The sequence below is a fragment of the Ursus maritimus genome, unplaced genomic scaffold, assembly GCF_017311325.1.
Source record: "Ursus maritimus isolate PB19 unplaced genomic scaffold, ASM1731132v1 scaffold_4, whole genome shotgun sequence".
In the NCBI taxonomy this organism is placed as follows: Eukaryota; Metazoa; Chordata; class Mammalia; order Carnivora; family Ursidae; genus Ursus; species Ursus maritimus.
In genome coordinates this window covers 13,354,645-13,376,252 of record NW_024426552.1, presented here as the reverse complement: position 1 = coordinate 13,376,252, position 21,608 = coordinate 13,354,645, and the positions used below count along the sequence as shown (strand labels likewise).

The following is a 21,608-nucleotide window of genomic DNA, read 5'->3' as shown; positions in this document are numbered from 1 at the left end:
TGACCTCCTCTTGCCAAAAACGTAAGTAAGTTGGTCTTAGGTCAGACACCACACCCACCCCCAGCCTCCAAGAGCTGTCTGGAATGAAGTCTCCGTGTCGCTCCCTCGGTGTGCTTACTGAACTCACTTGTGATGGAATGAATATTTGTGTCTCCCCCAAATTCAAATGTTGAAATCCTAACCCCCAGTGTGATGGTATTAGGGGGTGAGGACTTCGGGGAGTGATTAGGTCATGAGGGTGAGGCCTTGCTGCATCGGATTAGTGCTCCTATAAAAAGAGGCCAGGGAGCTAACTAGTCCCCCTTCTGCCAAGTGAGGACACAGCAAGGAGACACAGTTTATGAATCAGGGGGCTGGCCTGCCCAGAACTCAACCATGCTCCCACCCTGATCTTGGACTTCCAGCCTCCAGAATGTGAGAAATAAATGTCTATCGCTTAGAAGCCACCCGTTTATTTATTTATCCATGTATGTTAACAGCAGTCCAAATAAAGACACTGTACACACGATAATCCTATACAGAGAGCTTAGTTTCTAATGAAGAGGGTTGTTCTGAAGCACAGGTCCATCTGCAGAGAGGGCTGGTCAGTTCCAAGGTTGAGAATGAGGCCAAGGGACATCACTGGCCAAGGAAGACATCACTGGCCAAGGAAGACATAACAGCCCTGCCCCCAGTGAACTGCTGTGACCCAAATCCAAAGGCTCTATTCCAGAGTCAAGCAGCAATGACACAATTGGGGTTGCGGAAGAAGCTCAAGGCAGCCAGGAGCAGTATTATGTTCAGGGACACATGGGAGCATCTAGCAAGTGGGGCCACCCAGCAGCGAGGAACGGCTTTTCACATTCCATTTCCTTTAAAATGGCCACCCCCAGCAACAGACGCACAACCTCAAAGTGACTCAAGGTGCTCGGAAACACAAAAGTGAGAGAAGAGTTTGGGGGAGACAGCTCATTTGCAGTAAGACACCATTACTAATACTTCAGGAACTCAGTCAATGAGTATTTACGAAGACATGCTAGAATTTCCTGGGTATCCCCTTAAGCCCGGAGAGGTTTAATAAACACTCAGAAATTAGCTCACTGAAGAAAAAGGTCTATTCAGCCACTTCAGTACTGAAGTAACAGCCAACATCATTTTCACGCACAAACACTGATTTCTCTCTCTCTCTCTCTCTGCATCTTCTTAGTTTCCCAACTCATTGGAGTGATGGCTGGCGAACAAAATTCCAATAACAGGCCCCCACCCACCTGTACTCTGCACCCCCGCAACCAAAGATCACCCCAGTGTCCACGTTATTTCCGATTCTCCTCAGCCTGGTATCCCACAAAGGAAACCACAACACGGTGTCAGCCAACAGAGCCGCGACCCGCCGGGCAAACCTAAACCATCTGGCAGCTGATATGTTTGTAGCGAGGTTATGTGCCTGCGCCTAGAGAAGACGTCAGGGAGCCGGACGTTCTCACGGAGAAGCAGCAGAGCGAAGCAAATGCAGTAAGCTTGTGAAAACTGAGGGGGAGAAGAGGAGGCAGCAACACTGGAAATTCGAGGTAAATACTTGTGGGGACTCGTGGGTCTATCTAGCTGACTCACCTTTAAGGCTTAGCTTTGCCTCAAGTGGGTAATATGTATCTTCTCTCGAAAGTCACTAGCTTACCTTTTATCTTTATATATCACTTTCAAGTAACTCCAGAGAAAGACAGAGTTTTAGGTCCTCCCACACATGATAAATGCACCAGGCTTGCTCCTGCCTGGCACGGAGCACGGGGTGTGACCGTGGAGTCTCTCAGTACCTCAGCAGCAGTGGGTATGTTACCAAGGGAGTTATTTTTCATCTATCTATCTATCTATCTATCTATCTATCTATCTATCTATCTATCATCTATCTATCTATCCAGGGAAGGAGCTTGGGAGGGAGGGAGCAATTAGCTCAGATGGAAAAACAGTCTAGTGCGGATTCTTTTCTAAGAGAAAAAAGAAAAAAGAAAAGTTTCCAGCGGGCCCCTGGGTGGCTCAGTTGGTTAAGCATCTGCCTTCAGCTCAGGTCATGATCTCAGGGTCCGAGGATCGAGTCCCACATCAGGCTCTCTGCTCAGCAGGGAGTCTGCTTCTCCCTCTTCCTCTCCCTCTGTGCTCTGTCTCCCTCTCAAATAAATAAAATCTTAAAAAAAAAAAAAAAAAAAAAAAGCTTCCAGGAAGAAAATACCAAGTGATGGTGAAGATACAGAGCAACCGGAATTCCCAGGCCCTGCTAGACAGAGAATATACTGCTGGTGTAAGTGCTTTGGAAAGCTGCTGGACACTATCTAAGAAAAGCTAAATACACGCACGCCTTGTGACACCAAAAATGCACTCCTGGTATACACTCAACAAAAATGCATTCATACGCTCACCAAAACATATACACCAAAATGCTGATAGCAGCATAATCTGCAATGGGCAGATCTGGAAACCATCCAAACACCCATCAACAGCAGAATGGATAAGTAACACGTGGTATAATCACACAATGAAATACTACACAGCAAGGAGAACGAAAGACCGCAACATGAACACATCCCACACACGTAACACAAGCAGCCAGACATGCAAGAATACTAAGATTCTACTTGTATGAAGTACAAACACAGACAAGACGAATGTACAGTCAGAAGTCAGAAGAGGAGCTCTTTGGTGGGAGCGGGGGAGGGAGAAGCAGCTGGAAGGAACCATAAGGGGGGCCTCTGCGGTGCTGGCCATGCTCAGCTCCCCAGTCTGGGTGCTGGTTATACACATGTACGACATGGGGGTATGAGATTTTGAAACACCATCAAAATGTGTACGTTTCTGTGTAGATATTATACTTTAACAGAAAGTTAAAAAAAAAAAAAAAACCTTCTAAGATCTAGTACCCTAAATTTACATATAATTTTTCTGTGACTATCCTAAAAATAATATATTTCAGGTTCCATTTTTCCTTAAAGTTGTCCCTAGAAGATTGCAATAGAAGCTCCAAACAGCCTGATCCTTCCCTGGAGCCACGTCTCTGCTGTCCACAGGGGCAGGCGGCATCTGATAAATGGCGGCGTCCTTGAGCTGAAACATGCTTTTCCTTTGTACGTGCAGCTCAGTGGACACAAGGAGCGTTTAGACTTTAGGGGAGCTGGTGTTTTCAAAAGGACACTGCTGGGAGTGTCTCAGATGGAATCCATGCTGAGGCGGCATGCACCACTGAGGAGAAGAGGCTCTGTTTGTCTTCTATAGAAATACCAGGCATGTCTTCAACGCTTGGTGTGAGGTCAGCATCCGCTGCCCCCAGCTGCTCCTCGCCCACCTCCGTCTCAATGAGAACCCCCCACTCCCAGGCCCCTCCCGCCCCACGGCACGGAGTAAGGAAAGGAAACCCCTACATGGCTGATATCGCCATCTGCAGAATTCATGGTTAAGATCTTCAACCCCAGATACAGGCTCTGCTAACTGAAATTACAAATTTAAAAAATAAAAATGTTCATCTAGAAAGGGCCCAGGTGCATTTTACGAATGGAGAAACCAAAGCCCCGAAAAAATTAGGTATAACACAGTAATTTATTATAAACCTTGATCTTTATCAATCCCGTGCTTAAAATCATTTTGTTAGACATGTCACACTGCTCCTGAACCCCTCGTTCTCATCAATTCCTCCAAAGCCTGGGCCCCTGTGGTGTCATTTCTGTAATATTTTGAGCTCTCCCTAGGGATATAGAAGGCTGGAACTTTCCTGCTCCCTTTAAAGTTTGGTGTGGCCATGTCATCTGGCTTTGGCCAATGAATTCGAGGGGAAGCGACATGTGTATTACTCAACAAAAGCCCGATTCACTCCCATTCTGGTCCTCTGCTTACAGTCATGGAAGCATGTGTCAGGATGACCCCTCTGTCAGCCTGGGTCCCGGAGTGTCCAGGACAAATACAGCTTCATAGCCCATGTCCGTCAGACATGTGGCAGGAATGAAAAGGTGTGTTAAGCCATGGAGATATGAGGGCTGCTCCCTCATACAGCATAACCTAACCACCCTGACTGATACATTAGCTAAGTAAGAATCCCATTTCAATGCTTCTAGAAAAGTCTATGTCACACACTTTCAACCGCCAAGAAGAGCCATAATCTGATACGTTCTACACAACAGCCTTTTCCTCTCTTTACGTAATGCAAGCAGGGCCCCTTCTTCTCTCCACCTTTGAGGGTCTCTGCCAATCTCAGCCAAGGGCAACACACTCCATTCTGATGTCGGAGTGTTTGTGTTTGCATCCCAGTTAAGAAGTGCAAAGAAAGCACCTGGACGGAGCACGTGATTCTTGATCTCGGGGTTGTAAGTTTGAGCCCCATGATGGGTGCAGGATCACTTAAAAAAAAAAGAAGAAGGAAAAGGAGAAAAAGTGGAAAGAAAGGCTGACACTAGCCGAGGAAGCTTAACAGCCTTTGAAAGATGTGTATTTAATTTCGGCAGAGCAGCTATCCTGAAATTTATTTATTTAAAGAAAGAAAGAAGGTGGTTGCCAGGGGTTAGGGGAGGATGGGAGTGGGAACTAGTGCTCCGAGTTTCAGGTCTGCAAGATGAGAAGGGTCTGGAGATGGACGATGGTGACTTATGCACCACGATGTGAACGTACTTAATGCCACTGAATGTCAGCTTGCTTACAAACAGGTAAGATGGTACGGCATGTGTACTTTACCGCAATGAAGATTTTAAGAAATAAACAAAAGCACGAAGCCCCGCGGCCTAGAGAAAGATAGAGAGAAAGGTCTGCTTACAGCTTTATGAAAAATGTATCCATCAGTCATTTTAACCATTAAGCGCGCCTCCAGCCTCCAAGCTTCTCCGGAACCTGTCGGTGGCTGAAGGCAGTTCCATTAGACAGAACTTTTGCTCCTGCTGTCCTGTTTAAACAGCACAGCAGTCTCTGCCCTTCTCTATCATTAAGCCAAATCTATTTCTAAGAAGCACAATTCACTAAATGAGCTTTTTGAAAGGGCTTGTCCATTCCCAGGGGCATACCCAGAGCTATGTGTCGATGAGAGGGTGGGCTAGGTCTACCCTGACTGTTGTCAACAGCGAGTTAAGTAGAAAAACTCTTTTAACAGTTCATGGCAGTTTACAAGCTTAACGATTCAGAGCTGGTCACAGCAGACCACTAACTTGATAGAATGTTTCCCAGTGTGGACTCTCCAGGATTTCAAATCCGACATGCTAGGAAAACAAAGCTGCTACTTTTGCACTATCTGCTTGAAGCAGGCAAGTTTAATTAGGGACATTACGTCTATTAAAGGTCTCTGTGTCAGAATCCAGTGGTCAAAAGGGCAGGAAGGAGAGACCCCTCAGCCACCATGGTCATGATTTCCTCCACACTCGTCTGCTTCCATTAAACAAACAGCCACAGACAGGTAGCAAAACTGAATTTTGTGATTCTTCTTTTGCCCTCTGGAGATGTTATGAATACTGTATAAAGTTCAGTGACGGGAATAAGCAAAGTTCTTGCCAACAGAGGAATATAATCAGCAAAAAATGCATTTTGCATAAGAGCCCCTTTGAGTGCAGAGTTAAGATGAAGCTCAGGGCTTCATTATGTATTTAAATAGATCTAGCTTCAATTATCCAACTGAATGGAGGATACTCAGTGATTTCAGATAATCAATGGTTTACGTGAGTGGCAGGAAAAGGGAAATTCATTTTAAACGAGAGAAATACTAGGGAATATAAGCCAGATCTAGGAAACTAAAATTTCAGATAATTCGAGTTTACAGAGGCACAAGAATAATTGTCAAGTAGGTTGAACTTCTTTTTTCCATTTCAAAAAGAACAACAAAAAAGGAGGAATAAAGTTATATGTTTTTAAGAGGTTAGTTGGGAATGAAGTTCCTGTGTGAATTCTTGAAAGTCTTGTTTTTTCCACTGTTTTTTTTTTTCATTTTAGCTATACGAGGCTTAAGTAAGCTGTCATTTTTTAAATTTCCTTAAGTAATCAAAAGGGGCTCAAACTCACGACCCCAAGATCAAGAATCGCATGCTCTACAGACTAAGCCAGCCAGATGCCCCAGTAAGCTATCATCTTTAACATCTGTAAAAAGAACTTAATATGGGGCTCCCCTGGAATCCACTGCACAAAGTCATACAACTGGGCACCCCCCCCCCCCACTTCGTACTCCTTTACCTCCCTAACCCCTCACCCACCTACGGTAAATTCTTTAGAGAAGAGAGGGTCCAGACTCCAGAAAGACAGGCACGAAAGGAGGAACCGTTTGCTACCAATGGGAACAAATGGAAGCCTGCCCAGTTAATGGCAATGGCAGGATTCATCTCCGGCAAAGCTAAGTAGCCCCGCAGAAAAGACCAACAAATATTGTCCAGTGGACACCCTCAACAAAAGGTCTTACCATCTGTTCATGCTGTAAAAGCCCCCAGTAGATGGCACAAACAATATCCAAGCATTTTCTTGGTATCTCACATTTAAATATGATCAGATAATCAAGGACCACCAGACATTTGATGAAAGCCTCTAGCATGAAAGGCAGAGACCAAAGCACACAGAATAAAACGCATCACAAAGAAAGAGAAACAATGCCTGAAGCCACGAACATTTCCTGACAACCCTGTAACAGCCTCAGAGACAGAGACACAAAGGAATCCAAAGCCATAAGCAAACAAATGCACAGGTTACAATGAAAAAGGAACAGTGAGGTAGAAAGGAGGGAGGAAGGAAAGGGGAGAGAAGGATAAAGGAGGAGAAGAAAGGAAAGGAGGAGGAAGGAGAGAAGGGAGGGAAGGAAAGAGAAAAATGGAAGGGGAGGGTGGAAGGGACAGGAAGGAAAGAAAGGTGGGAGGAAGGGGAGGGAGAGAGAAAAGGAGAGGAAGAGAGAGAAAAGGAAAGCTTTCAGGAATAGAAAAAGTAACTAAAATTAAAATCTCAACAGAAGGCAAATCACTTTGAGAAATCATAATCATGGTGATAGAAAATTGTTCTAAAACTTCAGAAGAGAAAAATAAAGCCCACACAAGATAATCTGAAATGAGACTGGTATCAGAATATAAGTGAAGGAAGGGGAAATAATTTTCAAACCAAAATTCCAAATTACTCAAAGATTATTCAAGCAAAAGGTAGAAGGAAGACTTTTTCAAATATGAGCCATTCTATAGGAAGTTACTACAGGTTTGTTTGTTCATTTTCATGAAAATGAAGGAGCAAAAAGGAAGATTTGCAATCCAAGAATCTAACTAGGGTAATAAAGGGAAAACCAGGGTAACTATTATGCCTGAGGCCTAGAGAACAAACAGCTTGGAGCAGGAGGATAAAGGTCCAGGGAAAGGCAGTCTCCAGGGAACAAAACAGTACTGAGTGATAGGTAACAAGCCGGGGATTTAGAAAATACTGCTAAATAAGCATAAAAATTAGTAAATGGAGCAGAAAAAAAGAGGCAGGCATTAACTACAGGAAAAAAAACAAAAAGTTGTTCAAGAAAGGAAATAAAATGATGGTACACTATTTGGCCCCACAGCTAATATTATTTATATGGTCATAGCAGCATAGAACATCCTAACAGTATAATGGAGACTACTGATTTAATCCTAAATATTCATATAATTATACAGGAATATGAGGAAAGGAGAATTCATATATAATACAGCTAAACAGTCATCTATCAACACAGAAAGTCAGTAGTTAATGTCTAAAGTCAATTAAGAAATATTGTAAACATGTTAATGAGAAATGAGGATAAATTTTAAAAAAACAAAAACAGAAAAACCCAACCAAACAAAAAAACCTGCAATTGAGCATAGTTCCTTTGGGGGCCTGAGGCTGGGGGAAGAGGTAGAGGATGAGAAGAGAATTTTACTTTAAGTCTTTTAAGGTTAACTGAATTCCTTAAAACTATGTGCTCATATTGACTTCATACAAATTTAAAATAATATAAAAAGGAAGACAAATAGTATTAGTAACATATTGTTTGGATAATATGTAACAGTATACAGATTATATACTAAAATCTAGCACAGCCACAATTATATCTCTGCACTGTACTTTGAACATGTGAAGAGACCTCTGAATATGCTAATAGTAGGGCATGTGCTGTAAATGATTATCAGCCCTGTGTACTCATTTTGTACTTCAACATCCCCACTCTCCGTCAATACCCTCCTAAGAGCTAAGCAAATGGGGCCCCATATTTTGAAAAGACCCCTCCTGATGCCTGGAAAGGACAGGGTCCAGAAGGAACACCCCTCCCTCCCCCAAGTATCCTTTCTCCCTTTCAGGGAGCTCTCTGACCCTGTATCCCATATGTGTTATCAATAAGATATGCTAAGGAGCTTCTGGACATGAGTCTATACCTACTGGGTTGTTCCCATCAGCCTATCTGGTATTTCTTTCACTAGACTGCATGAGATGAGCCACCAGAATGGTGTTGGCGAAGCTGATCTGGAGTGAGTCAAATTCTTTATATAGATAAAGAAAATTTGCCTGGGGCTCCACACATCTTAGGAGTTTACCCATCTTCACAATTAATCCATGTCAAAACCAACGGTAAATATTTCTAAAGTGGCTAGCTAGAAGCAGGGAGATGATCTATGGTGATGGGAAAATAGGATTTAGCTACAGACTAAGGCAACATTTAAGCCAACAGAAAGAACAAAGACCAATATCCAGTTTGTCTTATCTGCAGAGAGCATGAAGTTAAGAGGGAAGATCAAATTAGGATCCAAGAAGATTTCAACAAGTTCATTAGAAGGGCAGAAACCACAAACACAAGATTTCAGAGAAGTACATTTAACTTCTGCATTTAAAGTTCTTGAAACACCTATTAAAATAAGATGGAAGAGACCTTGGGAGGGTTGATGCTGTGGGTATGATAAACCACAAGCTCAGTATGAGTCAACAGTTTGGTGTGGTTTCTAATAAATTAAGGAATTGACACTAGCATTGTGGAAGAAAATGGGAAGAGTAGGAACCAAACTGTAGGCAGGCTGCCCAGGACTGACCTCATGGCGGACAAGGTGTTGGGTTCTAGAACCTTACAAGGAAGAACATCAAAGAACTGAATCGTAGGGAGAATGGCTCAGAAACCTTACACAGGGAAGCCTAAACAGAAGACACGGCAGGAGACAGATGAGAGCTGTTTTCAAGCATTTAAAAGGTTATCAGAAAGAAGACTTGCTTTAGACTTGGAAAACATATGGTAACAGAGAAAAATGACAGAAGTCACCACAAAGAATGTTTTATCTCAACACAACAAAGAACTTGATAAGTCTTGGAGCTAACCAGCAAAGCAGATGGTTGAAAAGCTGAAAGCTTCTCAGGGATGGAGATGGTCATGTAGTGGGCAGGCTGACCAGCTGTAGTGGCTTTGCAGAGATAGTGTCTACCTTGAAAGCGAGGCTAGACTTTAATCTACTCAAGTCCAAGATGCCAAGTCCCCTTTGGAGTTTCTTCTATCAAGTCCACTTGATGCTTCCTTGTGAAAGATGATTTCCAGACTTTTCCCTAATCTGGCTGCCCTGGTTCAGGGCATGTGTGCCAATGACCTTCATCAAGTCCACACAGAACCAGATATGGCACTTGAAAATAACTGTCCAGAGCCTAAGAGCCTAATAACACTCAAAGCCTTAGGGTCTTCACAGGGAAGCCACATTCAACTTCTGTAAAGATACTTATTTAAGAGGAGTACAGGGAACTAGATACTTCTCTTTATAATTAAAATGAGAACCGTAGCATGTAATGAGCATTTGCTATCTATAAGACATCTGACTTGGATTATTACATCTAATCCCCAATTCATCATAATCGTGTAAATGCTATTCTTTTTTCACTAGTCTCTTTTTAATATGCATGCTATACCCTCATACAAGTGACTTTCTAAATGATAAGAAAACTTTCTATGGAAAGGCAGTGACCCCTTAGATTTTCTACCCTTCTTGAGATATATCATTGCATATGATTTTGTTTCCAAGCAGGCATCATTCTTACCATAAAAGCCACTGAGCTTTTTGGAACTGTATGTAACATCCACCAGTAATGGACAAAGGAAGGCCCAATACGAAATTGTACTTTGTAGGTGGTAGGCGCTGGTTCTGACTTCCATTTGGAGTGAAGATCTCTAAAACAGTTGAAATGCAGGAGCCATTGCCTCCCTTTGCAGACAGCACAGTAATTCTTCCACGTAAGCTGCTCTAATATTCATGCCCATTTCCACCCCCATCCTGCACACAAAACCCCTTTTCTGCTTTTGCTGGTAACATGAATCTCCTTACCACGGGCGGATCCGAGTAACAGCATCAAATCAGCAGCATCCAGGCTGCTCTGTAAACTGTGTGCACTGAATTGAGCCCCAGGGCTGGAATAACCTACAAATTATTTCCATAATCGTGGTTGATCTCCCTCGCGTTAACCTCACCCCTTACACACACAGGTTCCTTTCAAACCTAGCCCCTCTAGAGTCATGTGGATTACAATAAGTAGAAGGTAGAAAATGCCCTCATGGATCCTGAACTGCAGTAATTTCTTCTGAAAAGGTTCATTTTGTGCTCTATCCCACGTAAGTAGCATAAAAATTTCACCATAGCAAGAGGACACAGAGGTTTTCATGAATAAGGTCCTATGTCGCCACAAAAGAATTCTATTCAATGTGACCCTACTGGATATTTAGATTGTGCCAGCGATTTTATGGCCAGGAAGGTCCTTTCAAAAGGAATTCACATCAGCAGTGTATAAGTAAAAAGGAGAGTATCCTGAAACCGATCAGATTATCATCTAAACTGTGTAGTGAGGCAAGAATGGCCGAAATATTGAAATATTCCACTGAGTGGCTTAATTCTGAGAATGAGAAATAGTGCCTTTTGACTCTGGTCAGCGATTCCTGCCCATGCTCTTCTTAGGGTAAAGAGTAATAGAAGTCAGATAAATAGTATACTTAGACGATAAAAGACTTTAGAGAAAGAGAGGCTTGGTGTGAATCCAGCCAACACTCAGTAACTGTGTCACTTGGCATCTAATTATTAGCCTTTATAAAAGCCTGAGTTTCACCAAATGGGGCACACAGTCCACATTAACTGGTTAAAATATGGATAAACAATCCAACTCACTGATTGCTGTACGAATTAAATGTGACTTATGATTTCACTTATATGTGGAACTGAAGAAATAAAACAAACGAGCAAACAAAACCAGAAACAGACTCATAAATACCAGGAACAAACTGGTGGTTGCCGGGGGATGGGGGGAGGGTGGGCAAAACAGGCGAAGGGGATTAAGAGGTATAAACTTCCAGTTACAAAATAAATAAATCATGGAGATGAAAAGTAGAGGATAGGGAATATAGTCAACAATACTGCAATAATGTTGTCGGGTGACAGATGGTAACTGCACTTACTTGAGCACTGCGTATAGAATTGCTGAATCACTATCGTATGCACCTAACACTAAATAACATGGTATATCAACTATACGTAAATTAAGAAATAATTTTGTAAAGAATTACGTGTGATTCACATTGTAAAACACTTTCAAGGTGGTGGCATACAATAAGGACTCCGTAAAAGACAGCTGCTGATAGCATATAATATTATTATTGTTATTGTTAGCATAGTTAGGCATTCCTTCATATACAAGATATCCAGATAATTAATAAGAAGCAATGCCAGACGCAAAAAAACAATGGTTAATAAGCTTCACAGAAGAACGTTTTCATGACTCAGAGTATGTAGATTTTTTAAATAGGATACACAATGCACTATCCTTTAAGGAAGACTTGAGAAATGAGATACATTACATTAGAGATATATCTACACTAAATGAGATATGTCAGTATAATGAAGGATATTTTTAACAGAGTAAAAGGCTAGACAGAGTGGAAAAAAGGTATTTGCAATGCACATAATCAACAAGGATCTGATTCACAAAATATTGTAAGAACTGCCATGAATCATTGAGAGACAACCTAACAGAAAAATAGGCAGGAATAAGCACTTGAAATAAGCACTTCACAAAAATGATACTGAAATGGTCATTAAACCCTCAAAAATGTGCTCAGCTTCACACAAATAGCTTACAAATGAAAAATAAAAAAGATCTGACAATACCAAGTGTGGACAAGGATAAGGAACACCTGGAATTCTCCTAGGCTGCTGATGGGAGCATAAATTATTTCTGTCATTCTGGAAACTGTTTGGCAGTATTTACTAAACATGAATGTGTACACTTATGCCATGAGACAGCAATACCAGTCCTAGGCATACACCAGTAGAAATGTGGACAAACATATCCTGAACACAGATATAAGAGTACTCTAGCAACATTGCTCCTGATCCCCCCCAAATAGGGATCAACCCAAATGCACCTATGGAGAGGTTGCTACACATCCCAGTTAGCCTGAATCTGTTGCAATTTATACCTGTTATCCTGGCATAATTGTTAATGGAGCTGGCATACCTCTCAAAACCATTAAGTCTCTAAAGTGTCCTAATGAGTTCATCAGTGGAATTGGAGGAGTAAGGACCTCAAAAAACTGCTCCTCTGTAAAATCAGTAACACTAGCAAAAATGGTCAAAATCAACTTTTTCAGAGCTCTGGCATTTAATTAGGTCTTGCAACAATCTTAGGTACTTCTATTGGAAAAAGTGATAGCTGAATCTAAGTAAGAATAGCAAGTTTTAAGGACATTTTAGCTTGCCTTATTTTCATTTTCATCTCCCTATCTCCACAATCATGTGAAAAACAGCAGTCTAGCTATCACTAAAGAGGGCAATGAGCTCCCACAAAACACCGTTCTCAGAGAACTGTCATTATTTGACCTGTCTGACAGTTCACAGGAAACCCCCACTCACAGGGTTTGTTGCTATCTGACCTCAGAACTCACTTGTGCAGGTAGTCTTTACTCCAAGGGGAGTTTGTGAAAAATAATGAGTAACAACTGTTTAATATCACAGCTGCCTGAGGCAGTGATGACAGTTGGGGCAAAAGAGGTAGCTGACCAAGAAATGTTTTAAACAGCTGGGGAATAAGATATTCATAAGCGATAGTTCTGGGAATCTGGGAATCATAGTTCTGGGAATCTAGAAAATCACAAACGTGCCTAGGACTGTGCACACATTCATAAAACCCTGAGAAAGCCCTGTGCTCACACTTCTGGCTGACCTTGGGTCTCTGTGCAAGCAGAGGTGAAGGCTCAGGCAGAGTTGTTAACTAGCTCCCTGAGTGTTGAAGACATGGAGATCCTTGGAAAAGACTGGAAGTCTAATTGGTTCCAGGCATTTTAGGAAATCTCCCCAATCATTAGCTGACTACTAAACTGAGCAGAGGCTTCAGTGGCTACACACGACAAAGAATAAATATTTTATAGATTTCAGCAAAGTCACTTAACAAATAAGCAACAGTGACAAGAATCAACACCAACAAACCCTGGGGGTGAGGGTGGGAGGATCTGGTTTCAAGAGTCACCACATTATATTCTTCAAAATGTAGTTTTCAACCAAGTAAGCATGAAATATGCAAAAACAACAAAGCATGCCCCATACACAAGAAAAGAAGCAGTCAACAGAAACTGTCCCTAAGGAAGTCCAGATGGTAGCTTGCTAGACAAAGACATTAAATCAACTATTTTGAATATATCCAAAGAACTAAAGGAAATCATGTCTAAAGAAGTAAAGTATCAGAATGATATCTCACCAAATAGAAAATATCAATAGAAAAATGTAAAAAGTTTTTTTCAGAGAACCAAATACAAATTCTAGAGTTGAAATGTAGAATAACTGAAGTGAAAAATTTACCAGAGGGGCTGGACAACAGGTTTGAACTGGCAAAAAAAAGAATCCGTGAACTTGAAGTAGGTCAACTGAAATTATCCAGTCCATGAAACAGAACAAAAAAAGAATGAAGAGAGACGAACAGAGTCTCAGAGACTTGTGTCATCAAGTGCAGCTAACATAAAATAATGGAAGTCCCAGAAGGAGAAGAGAGAAATGGACAGGAGGACTATTTGAAGATATGATAGCTGAAAACTTTCCAAATGTGATTTAGACACACACATCCATACATCCAAGAAGCTCAATGAATTCCAGGCAGAATAAGAAAGAAATGAATACTTAGAGACATATCATAAACTATTTAAATACAAAGACAAAAAAATAGCAACACAGAAGCAACTCATCTAATGCATTGGTTTTTAATTTTAAATAGGCTCCATCCCCAACGTGGGGCTTGAACTCACGACACTGAGAGTAAAAGTCACAAGCTCTATGGACAGAGCCAGCCAGGTGCCCCAAGAAGCAACTCATCTATACAAGGGATCCTCCTAAGATTAAAAGTTGATTTCTCATTAGAATCCATGGAGGCCGGATGGCAGTACAATAATATTTTCAAAACATTACAATTAGACTGTTAATCAAGAATTCTATATCCAACAAAATTATCCCTCAAAAATGAAGGAGAAATGAAGACATTCCCAGATTGACAAAAGTGTCCTGGCTTGGATGATAAAATACATATTCACCCTACCCAGCTAGTAGCCTGCGTGTGTGTATATGGGTGGGAAGTGGCTTGTAGGGTGCTAGAAACTTCTGTCTCCTGACTGAGGCAGTGGTTATGTATTTACTCTGTGATACTTCATGGAGCAATACATTTATGTTTTGTACACTCTTCTTTATGTGTTTTATATCACTGATTTAAAGAAAGAAAAAACAGATGCTTTTTGCCTGTTCACAAACAAATGACCACTTTCTTACTTTAATTGCCTAAATGGAAAGAACTTAGGGGCCAAACCCAGAAACTCAGTGAAATCACCTATTACTCTTTTCCATGCCTCTGATCCAGCTCTGTCTTCTGCATGAAATATTTGCACTGTCCGTTTCACCCAATTCATCCCTACTCATCCTTTAACATTAACGGTCAGGCTCTCCTACCCTACAAAGATCTATCCATGTGTCTTTCTCCCACACCACATGTGAACAATTTTAAGAGTGGGAACTGTGTCAAAATCTTCTTGTTCTGAACAGCCCTGTGCAAAGCATGTAGGCAGCTTAGAGTAAAAGCTGGAGGAATTCATGCAACATGGCAACACATGAAGGAGGCTTTCCTAACATGATAGAAAGTTCTGGTAGAGTGCACCACAACCAACCAACCCCAAACAATTCCCTACAAAATTAAATGCTAACCCTGAAGTGATTAACAGGTTAGTATTTTTTAACACGATTAACATGCAAACTTCAAGAACACTGGGTACAAATTTCTGATAAGATGAGAAAGAGAAATTTTCTGGGTATAGCTAGTCATTTCTGGGATGTCATTATTTTACTTTATGAGTAATATTAGAAGAGAACATTATGGTAAAAAATTTTGACAGCTCAAATCATTTCTAAATTAAGGAATTCATCATCTCTTTCTAAGGCTCTACACAAATGGTATTGAGACTACACTGACAAATCCTTCAACTCACAGCAAAGAGGGCAAGTTTCTCAAAGTCCACTCACGTCCTTCCCTGGGCTTCCCTTGGAACACTCTGGGTGAGTTGTTTCATTTCTGAATTCAATGTAAATGTGTATTTTGTCATTAACCGTTCTTGTTTCTACAATGAGCCAAAGATAAAACCCAGCACTAAAAGGAAAACAGGGTGGGTTACATAGGCAGGAGGGGAAGATATCTGGTTCAGAGGTTTGAAATGCCCTGAAAGGAAGTGCCCAACAAACCTGAAAGAGGAAGGCATCACCCAGGGAATTGCTGAGGCAGAAGACGAAGTCCTTCTTGGGGTGCTCGGGCACAGCCTGCACAATGCTGTTCTCCACCCAGACGGCGTGCTTAGGGATGCTGTTGTGGTCTATTCCAGACCTGCCGTCGCTCTCGTAGAAAAAGAGTGTGCACCCTGAGAAAACAAAACAGGAGTCTGCGTTGAATGTTCAGTGCTTGTACAACAAGAGCTCAGTGGTGGAAACTATTGTTTGTCACCTGTCACAAGGAGAGGGCTGGAAATTAAAGAGCGTGGAAACCTAGAGAGCAAAGAGAATAGGGTCTTGCTTATAGTGAAGTCTTGGATGGACTGAGAGAAAGAAAAAGATTCTTTTTTTTTGTTTTAAGATTTTATTTGTTTGAGAGAGAGAGAGAGCATGAGCAGGGGGAGGGGCAGAGCGAGAGGGAGAAGCAGATTCCCCGCTGAGCAGGGAGCCCGATGCAGGGCTCAGTCCCAGGACTCTGGGATCATGACCTGAGCTGAAGGCAGATGCTTAACCAAGTGAGCCACCCAGGCGCCCCAAAAGGCAAAGATTCTTAAATCACAGTTTCTCAACCCACACAAAACTCCCTCCATGCACGCCCTCAAGTTCTTTAAGACCCTCACTTTCTGTTGTAGGGTATTTCGTTACAGGCATATGGGGGTCTTACGGCTCCTTTGGCCAGTGGGGGCTAGAAACCCAGCTCCACAGGTCAGAACTGCGAGTTCCATGGTGTGAGGCCTGCCAGTCAGCAGGGACCACCGGGGTCCCTTCCCAATAGCTCACGGGATATACAACCAGACGACACCATTTATTGGGTTTCTTAGCTATCCCCTTTGGAGCAAACCATTTATAATACCAGCATTAGGTGTTTTAAGAATAAGGAAAGAAATGATAGGTTTTTTTGTCTCAAATATGTTCTACAAAATGTTCTTCTAGAAATAAACCATGTCCCTGTTCCTAGTGAAAGAAGAAATGGCATGGCACATGCCAGATGAAGGCCTGGGGGCTGCGGATCTGCAAGCCTGGTCCACACTTAATTGCACTATGAAACTAATGACAGTCACAGTAAAAACGTCTCAGAGATTTGTGGCAAGGTGGCTGCTTCACGAGACACCCTCCATCGTCGCCTAAATGCAAGGTTCACTGTAATAATAATTACTAGCCGAACGTTTACTGTCAACTAATCGAGACCAATTTCAGGGGAAGCCCGGGCCCAACTTTATGACTCTTTCTTAACTCAGTTTTCCACATCTTAACCACCCGCGAGGGCCACGCTTTACGTGAACAGCAAAGTCCTTGAAAGTACAATCTACTCAGCTACAATACAAGCTTTCATAAAGCAAATTGGCTTCTATGTGATTAGCAAAAGGTAGAACGATGGGGATCAATGGGAAAGTCCCATGAGTTCAAAGGCGGTGCTTCGCAGCCCGTCACATTTCACATCTGTAGGTTAACAGCTGCGGAATGCAAATCCCCAAACTCAGCTGAACGCCACGTCCACTCGCTTCCCAGTGTTTCCCTTGGCAGAGTTTCCCAAAAGCCTGGTGCTCCTGACCTTTATGGTTTCTTCCTCGTTGTCCTGGTCTCAATAATTCAGGTGTTTCAATTCGAAAGAACCTATTCAAGTTATAGTTACTTTGTTCTTAAAAGCGAAGTCCCACATTTTCTACAGTATTTATTGTTAAAAAGTAAGATGTGAACTATGTGAGTATTTTTAGCAGGGCATTTAGTTATCGATCTATCTATCTCTCTATGTAGTGCTGGGCTACGCAGAAGTTGCATGCATATAATTTAATGACATACCTGTTAAGTAGTCTGCCCCAACCTTATTCTTCCCATAATCCCTGTTATTGTGAAGATCTCAGGTCTTTTCAGAAACACATATATCACACTGAAGAGTGTGTAACTAGTTTCACTTCTTAAGCTAGCATAGATTCAGAGATAAATATAGGAAAGAAAATGGAAAGGGGGGGGCGCCTGGGTGGCACAGCGGTTAAGCGTTTGCCTTCGGCTCAGGGCGTGATCCCGGCGTTATGGGATCGAGCCCCACATCAGGCTCCTCTGCTGTGAGCCTGCTTCTTCCTCTCCCACTCCCCCTGCTTGTGTTCCCTCTCTCGCTGGCTGTCTCTATCTCTGTCGAATAAATAAAATCTTAAAAAAAAAAAAAAAAAAAGAAAATGGAAAGGGGATGCTATTTTCCTCCAAATCAGAGATTCCTGAAGTGAGGCAATTTTGCCCTCGAGGTCAAGGACATCTGGTGGTGTCTGGAGACACTAGGCGTGGGGGGAACGGGGGCAGGTGCCACTGGCATCCCGCAGATAGAGGCCAGGGATGCCGCTAACATCCTGCCACGTCCCGGATAGCATCCCCACAACAAAGAATTATCCGGAAAACGTCAATAGTGCCCCTGTTGAGAAACCCTGCTCTAATCTTTAGGGCTAACGACGCTAATGATTAGCACACTCGGACCAGAAAAGGAGCGACACAGCTGTACTGCAGGTTGAGGACAGAGACTGAAGCCTGCGGATAATGAAGAGGACACATCCACAGACCCGGGCATGTACAACTGTTGTGCATTTTGCAGTCTTCTCCGATTGCTGTTTTTATAATTTTGCAATGCTGGTTTACAATCACCCATGACAGGAGGTGCTTAAAATCGGCTTTTACTCTAATTTTCCACTTGTTTCGGTGTGAAGATCAACAGGCAGCAGCAAACCCAGGAAGCACGTGCCCCCTGAAAGCAGTCCATTCGCCTCCACCTTCCCCTGAAAGTCATCTGTATGCTCAGCGGCGGCCGAGAGAGACGCCCCAGAGATTAATTCTAAATGAAATTAAAAAAAAAATAATTATTCTGTCTAAAGTGGAAGAATCTTTGGAGAAATCTACCCCACAGCTCCCAGGTGTTTTGCTTTTTTATTTCTCGATATCCAAGGCGAAGAAAAAAACAGCAGCACGTTCTGCCTTTGAGTGGCAAGGACCAGCCCCGAGGAGGTCAAGATATGATGGGAACCCGTCAGGATTTGTTTCTTAACAAAGGGCTCAGTGGCTCTGTGTTCTGGGCCTCGATCCTGACAGACTGTGTCATCCAAATCTGGGTCACCAAGAACGTGCAGGCTCCGTCCTCTAACGGGCTCCCGAGCTGTTGCTCGAAGAGGTCACACCCTGCCTTCCAGTACCCTTTATTCTCTAAGGGCAGGGCAGCAACAAAACAATGCCCTCTTGCACGTCCCAAGTAAAAGAGCACCTCATTATTGTTAGTCTATGACACTATCACTGGTGTCCTCCAATTTAGTGTGGGAACCACCTGGGAAGCTTGGTTAGCACACAAATTCAGGGCCCGTCATGGGCAGAGTTATAGTGCCCCAAATTCCTATAATAAAGTCCTAACCCGGTACCTCAGAATGTGCCTGTACTTGCAGTTAGGGTCTCTACAAAGGTAATTACAGTAAATTGAGGCCATAGTAGTGGGCCCTAATCCAATCTGACTGCTATCCTTCTAAGAAGGGGGAATCTGGACACAGGCAGAAGGGGAAGGCCACGGGAAGATAGTGGAAGAAGACAGCCATCTAGAAGCCAAGGAGACAGGTGTCACACCAACCCCACTCCCACCTGGATCTCTTCCAGCTTCCAGAACTGTGAGAAGATAAATTTCTTTGGTTAAGCCATTCAGTCTGTGGTACTTGGTTATAACGGTCCTGATACAGGGCAGAGGGATATGCCTTCATATTTCTGCAAGAATATGGGCCTGGTGGTGAGCTACCTTGACCACAGGGCCTGGATCTGGGAATAGCAGAGCAAGGAGACAGAAAGAACCTGGGACCTGGATGACTCATAGGAAGCAGTCGCCACAACAACTTCAGATGGTCTATGACGGGAGGGAAATCAGTTCTATCTCGCTTAACGCATCGTCAGCGTGGGTCTCTGTGACGTGCAGTGAAACATACGGTCTAATTAACCAGCTCCCTTCCTGTCTCACTGAAGTACTGAAGCATCAGTTGGAACTAGTAAGAATGGGAACAACCCCACCTTGCTTGTCCTGCAGGGGTTGGCCTGCGCCTCACTGTGCAGACTCTAGGGTATTCTGCACCCCGAGGATTGGAAGCTCTCACACCAACCACAGTTAGTGAGATTGAGTATCAAATGGTCTAGAGTGTACACCACACCTGGAAAGCCCAGACTTCCTCCTGCGCTTGTCCTTCACGCTTGTCAACCCTCGAACCCGTCCTGCCATATCCTAACCCTGTTTCAAATGTGGCTTCGGACAGAAGGTCTAAGTGGGCGCCAAGTATTCTTTTTAAGACACAGAGCTCACAAATGTGTTACGACTTTTATACGACCGAGACATATGCAGACATATACACATACTTCAACAGTATAAAATGACAATGAACAGCAACATATAAAAATATTACGCTTTTAATGAAAAGGCAGTGATCTCCCCACGTGTATGTATCTGTACACACACACACTCATACAAAGTGTGACCGTAAAACAATGACTTTTTCACAAACCTATGATGGCTCACTCTATTAAGCACTAGGCTGAACCTTATGAAATTAGTGATAGTCTATCATTTTTGACCTAAAGAAATGGTCATTTCCTAGGATTCCAATGAATAAGTTTGCCTCTGAAACAGTCATTTGAGGAGGTATTTCACTAACTTGATTGATTAAAAAAATTTTTTTCTTTTGCACCATGTCCCTCAAAACTGTCATCAGAAGCAGCTGTATATACAAGGAAACTCGGTGTGCGACACTCCTCTAGCTTAACTGTGAAAAAGTAAAGAAAACAAAACAGCGCTGGTGGGGATGGGGAAGCGAGGGGTTACTGAATCATCAAGGAGCAGAAAGTTTCAGTTCAGAGAGATGACTACGTTCTGGAGATCTGCTCTACAGTCCACGACAGGGTCACGGACACCCAAAAATTTAAGAAGGGAGATCTCATTCTAAGTATTCTTATCACAATAAAACACAATTCGTTAAAAGTGGTATAAAATACAAACCCCACATCATCACAAAACAGCCGGTGCGCGCAGGTGCACCACGGCGCAAGGTGCGTCCCGCACCGGGGGAGGGGCGCTCCCTCGCCTTACCTTTCAAGGACACCCAGTAGTGCTTCCACTTCCGCCGGGTGGCCGACTCCACCTTCTTGTTCTTCTTGTGCACCAGGAAGTTCTTGACGGCCAGCGCCCCGGCCTTGCGCACCGTGCCCTGCGCTGCCGTGAGCAGGATGTCGGACTGGCCGGGGGAGCTCAGGGTGCCGCTGCTCTGCTCGTCGCTGTGCGCCGAGCCCGCCTCCTCCAGGCTCTCGCTGTTGGTGGTGCTCATCTCCAGCTCCCGACGGAAATTCTCGTACACCCCCTGGCGGGCCGCATCCCCGGTGGAGCTGCTGCCGCTGTCGCTGCCCACGAAGGCGCGGCCTGTGGGGGGCGAGTAGCTGGAGTTGGTGGCATTGGATCGCCTGGACAGGAGGTCCGTGTCGGTGGTGGCCCCTTCGATCCCACTGTCCGCAAACTCACTGCCCTCGCCGGCATTAACATCCTTGGGCGCAGAAAGGGAAAAAAGCAAGTCATGCATCGCGCAGAGAAGTCAGCCGGGGACTGTGTGGCCGGGAGAGCTGCAGGGGACCCTCAGGGCACTGCAGCTCCCGACCTGTCCCGGACCAATTCCTCCTCAACCCCCGGGCTCGCACAAACCCAACTTGCCCGCAGAGCGGCTCGGGGAAAGCCACCAAGCCGTCCTGGCATGAATGCGAACGATCTGGAACGTTCAAGAAATACATATTAAAAAACAAGGAACGCTTCCAAGAGCTTATCACTTATCTGACTTAGATAATTAACTAGCTGGCAAATCAGCTATAGATTCTCCCACGGCCATGCTGAGAAAGCTCAGCACCCTTACCCTCATC

General features: G+C 43.4%; 1 protein-coding gene across 8 annotated transcripts in view; it reads right to left on the bottom strand.

Moving 5' to 3' along the window:
- Positions 1–21,608, bottom strand: part of TIAM1 (TIAM Rac1 associated GEF 1) — a 369,772-nt gene that overhangs the window by 95,445 nt on the left and 252,719 nt on the right. For all 8 annotated transcript variants that reach the window (XM_040621045.1, XM_040621043.1, XM_040621044.1 and 5 more), the window contains 2 exons: positions 20,794–21,241; positions 15,681–15,853 (listed from right to left, as the gene is read on the bottom strand). In XM_040621045.1, the coding sequence (XP_040476979.1) occupies positions 15,681–15,853; positions 20,794–21,241 (621 nt within the window). The remainder of the gene's footprint in view (positions 1–15,680; positions 15,854–20,793; positions 21,242–21,608) is intronic.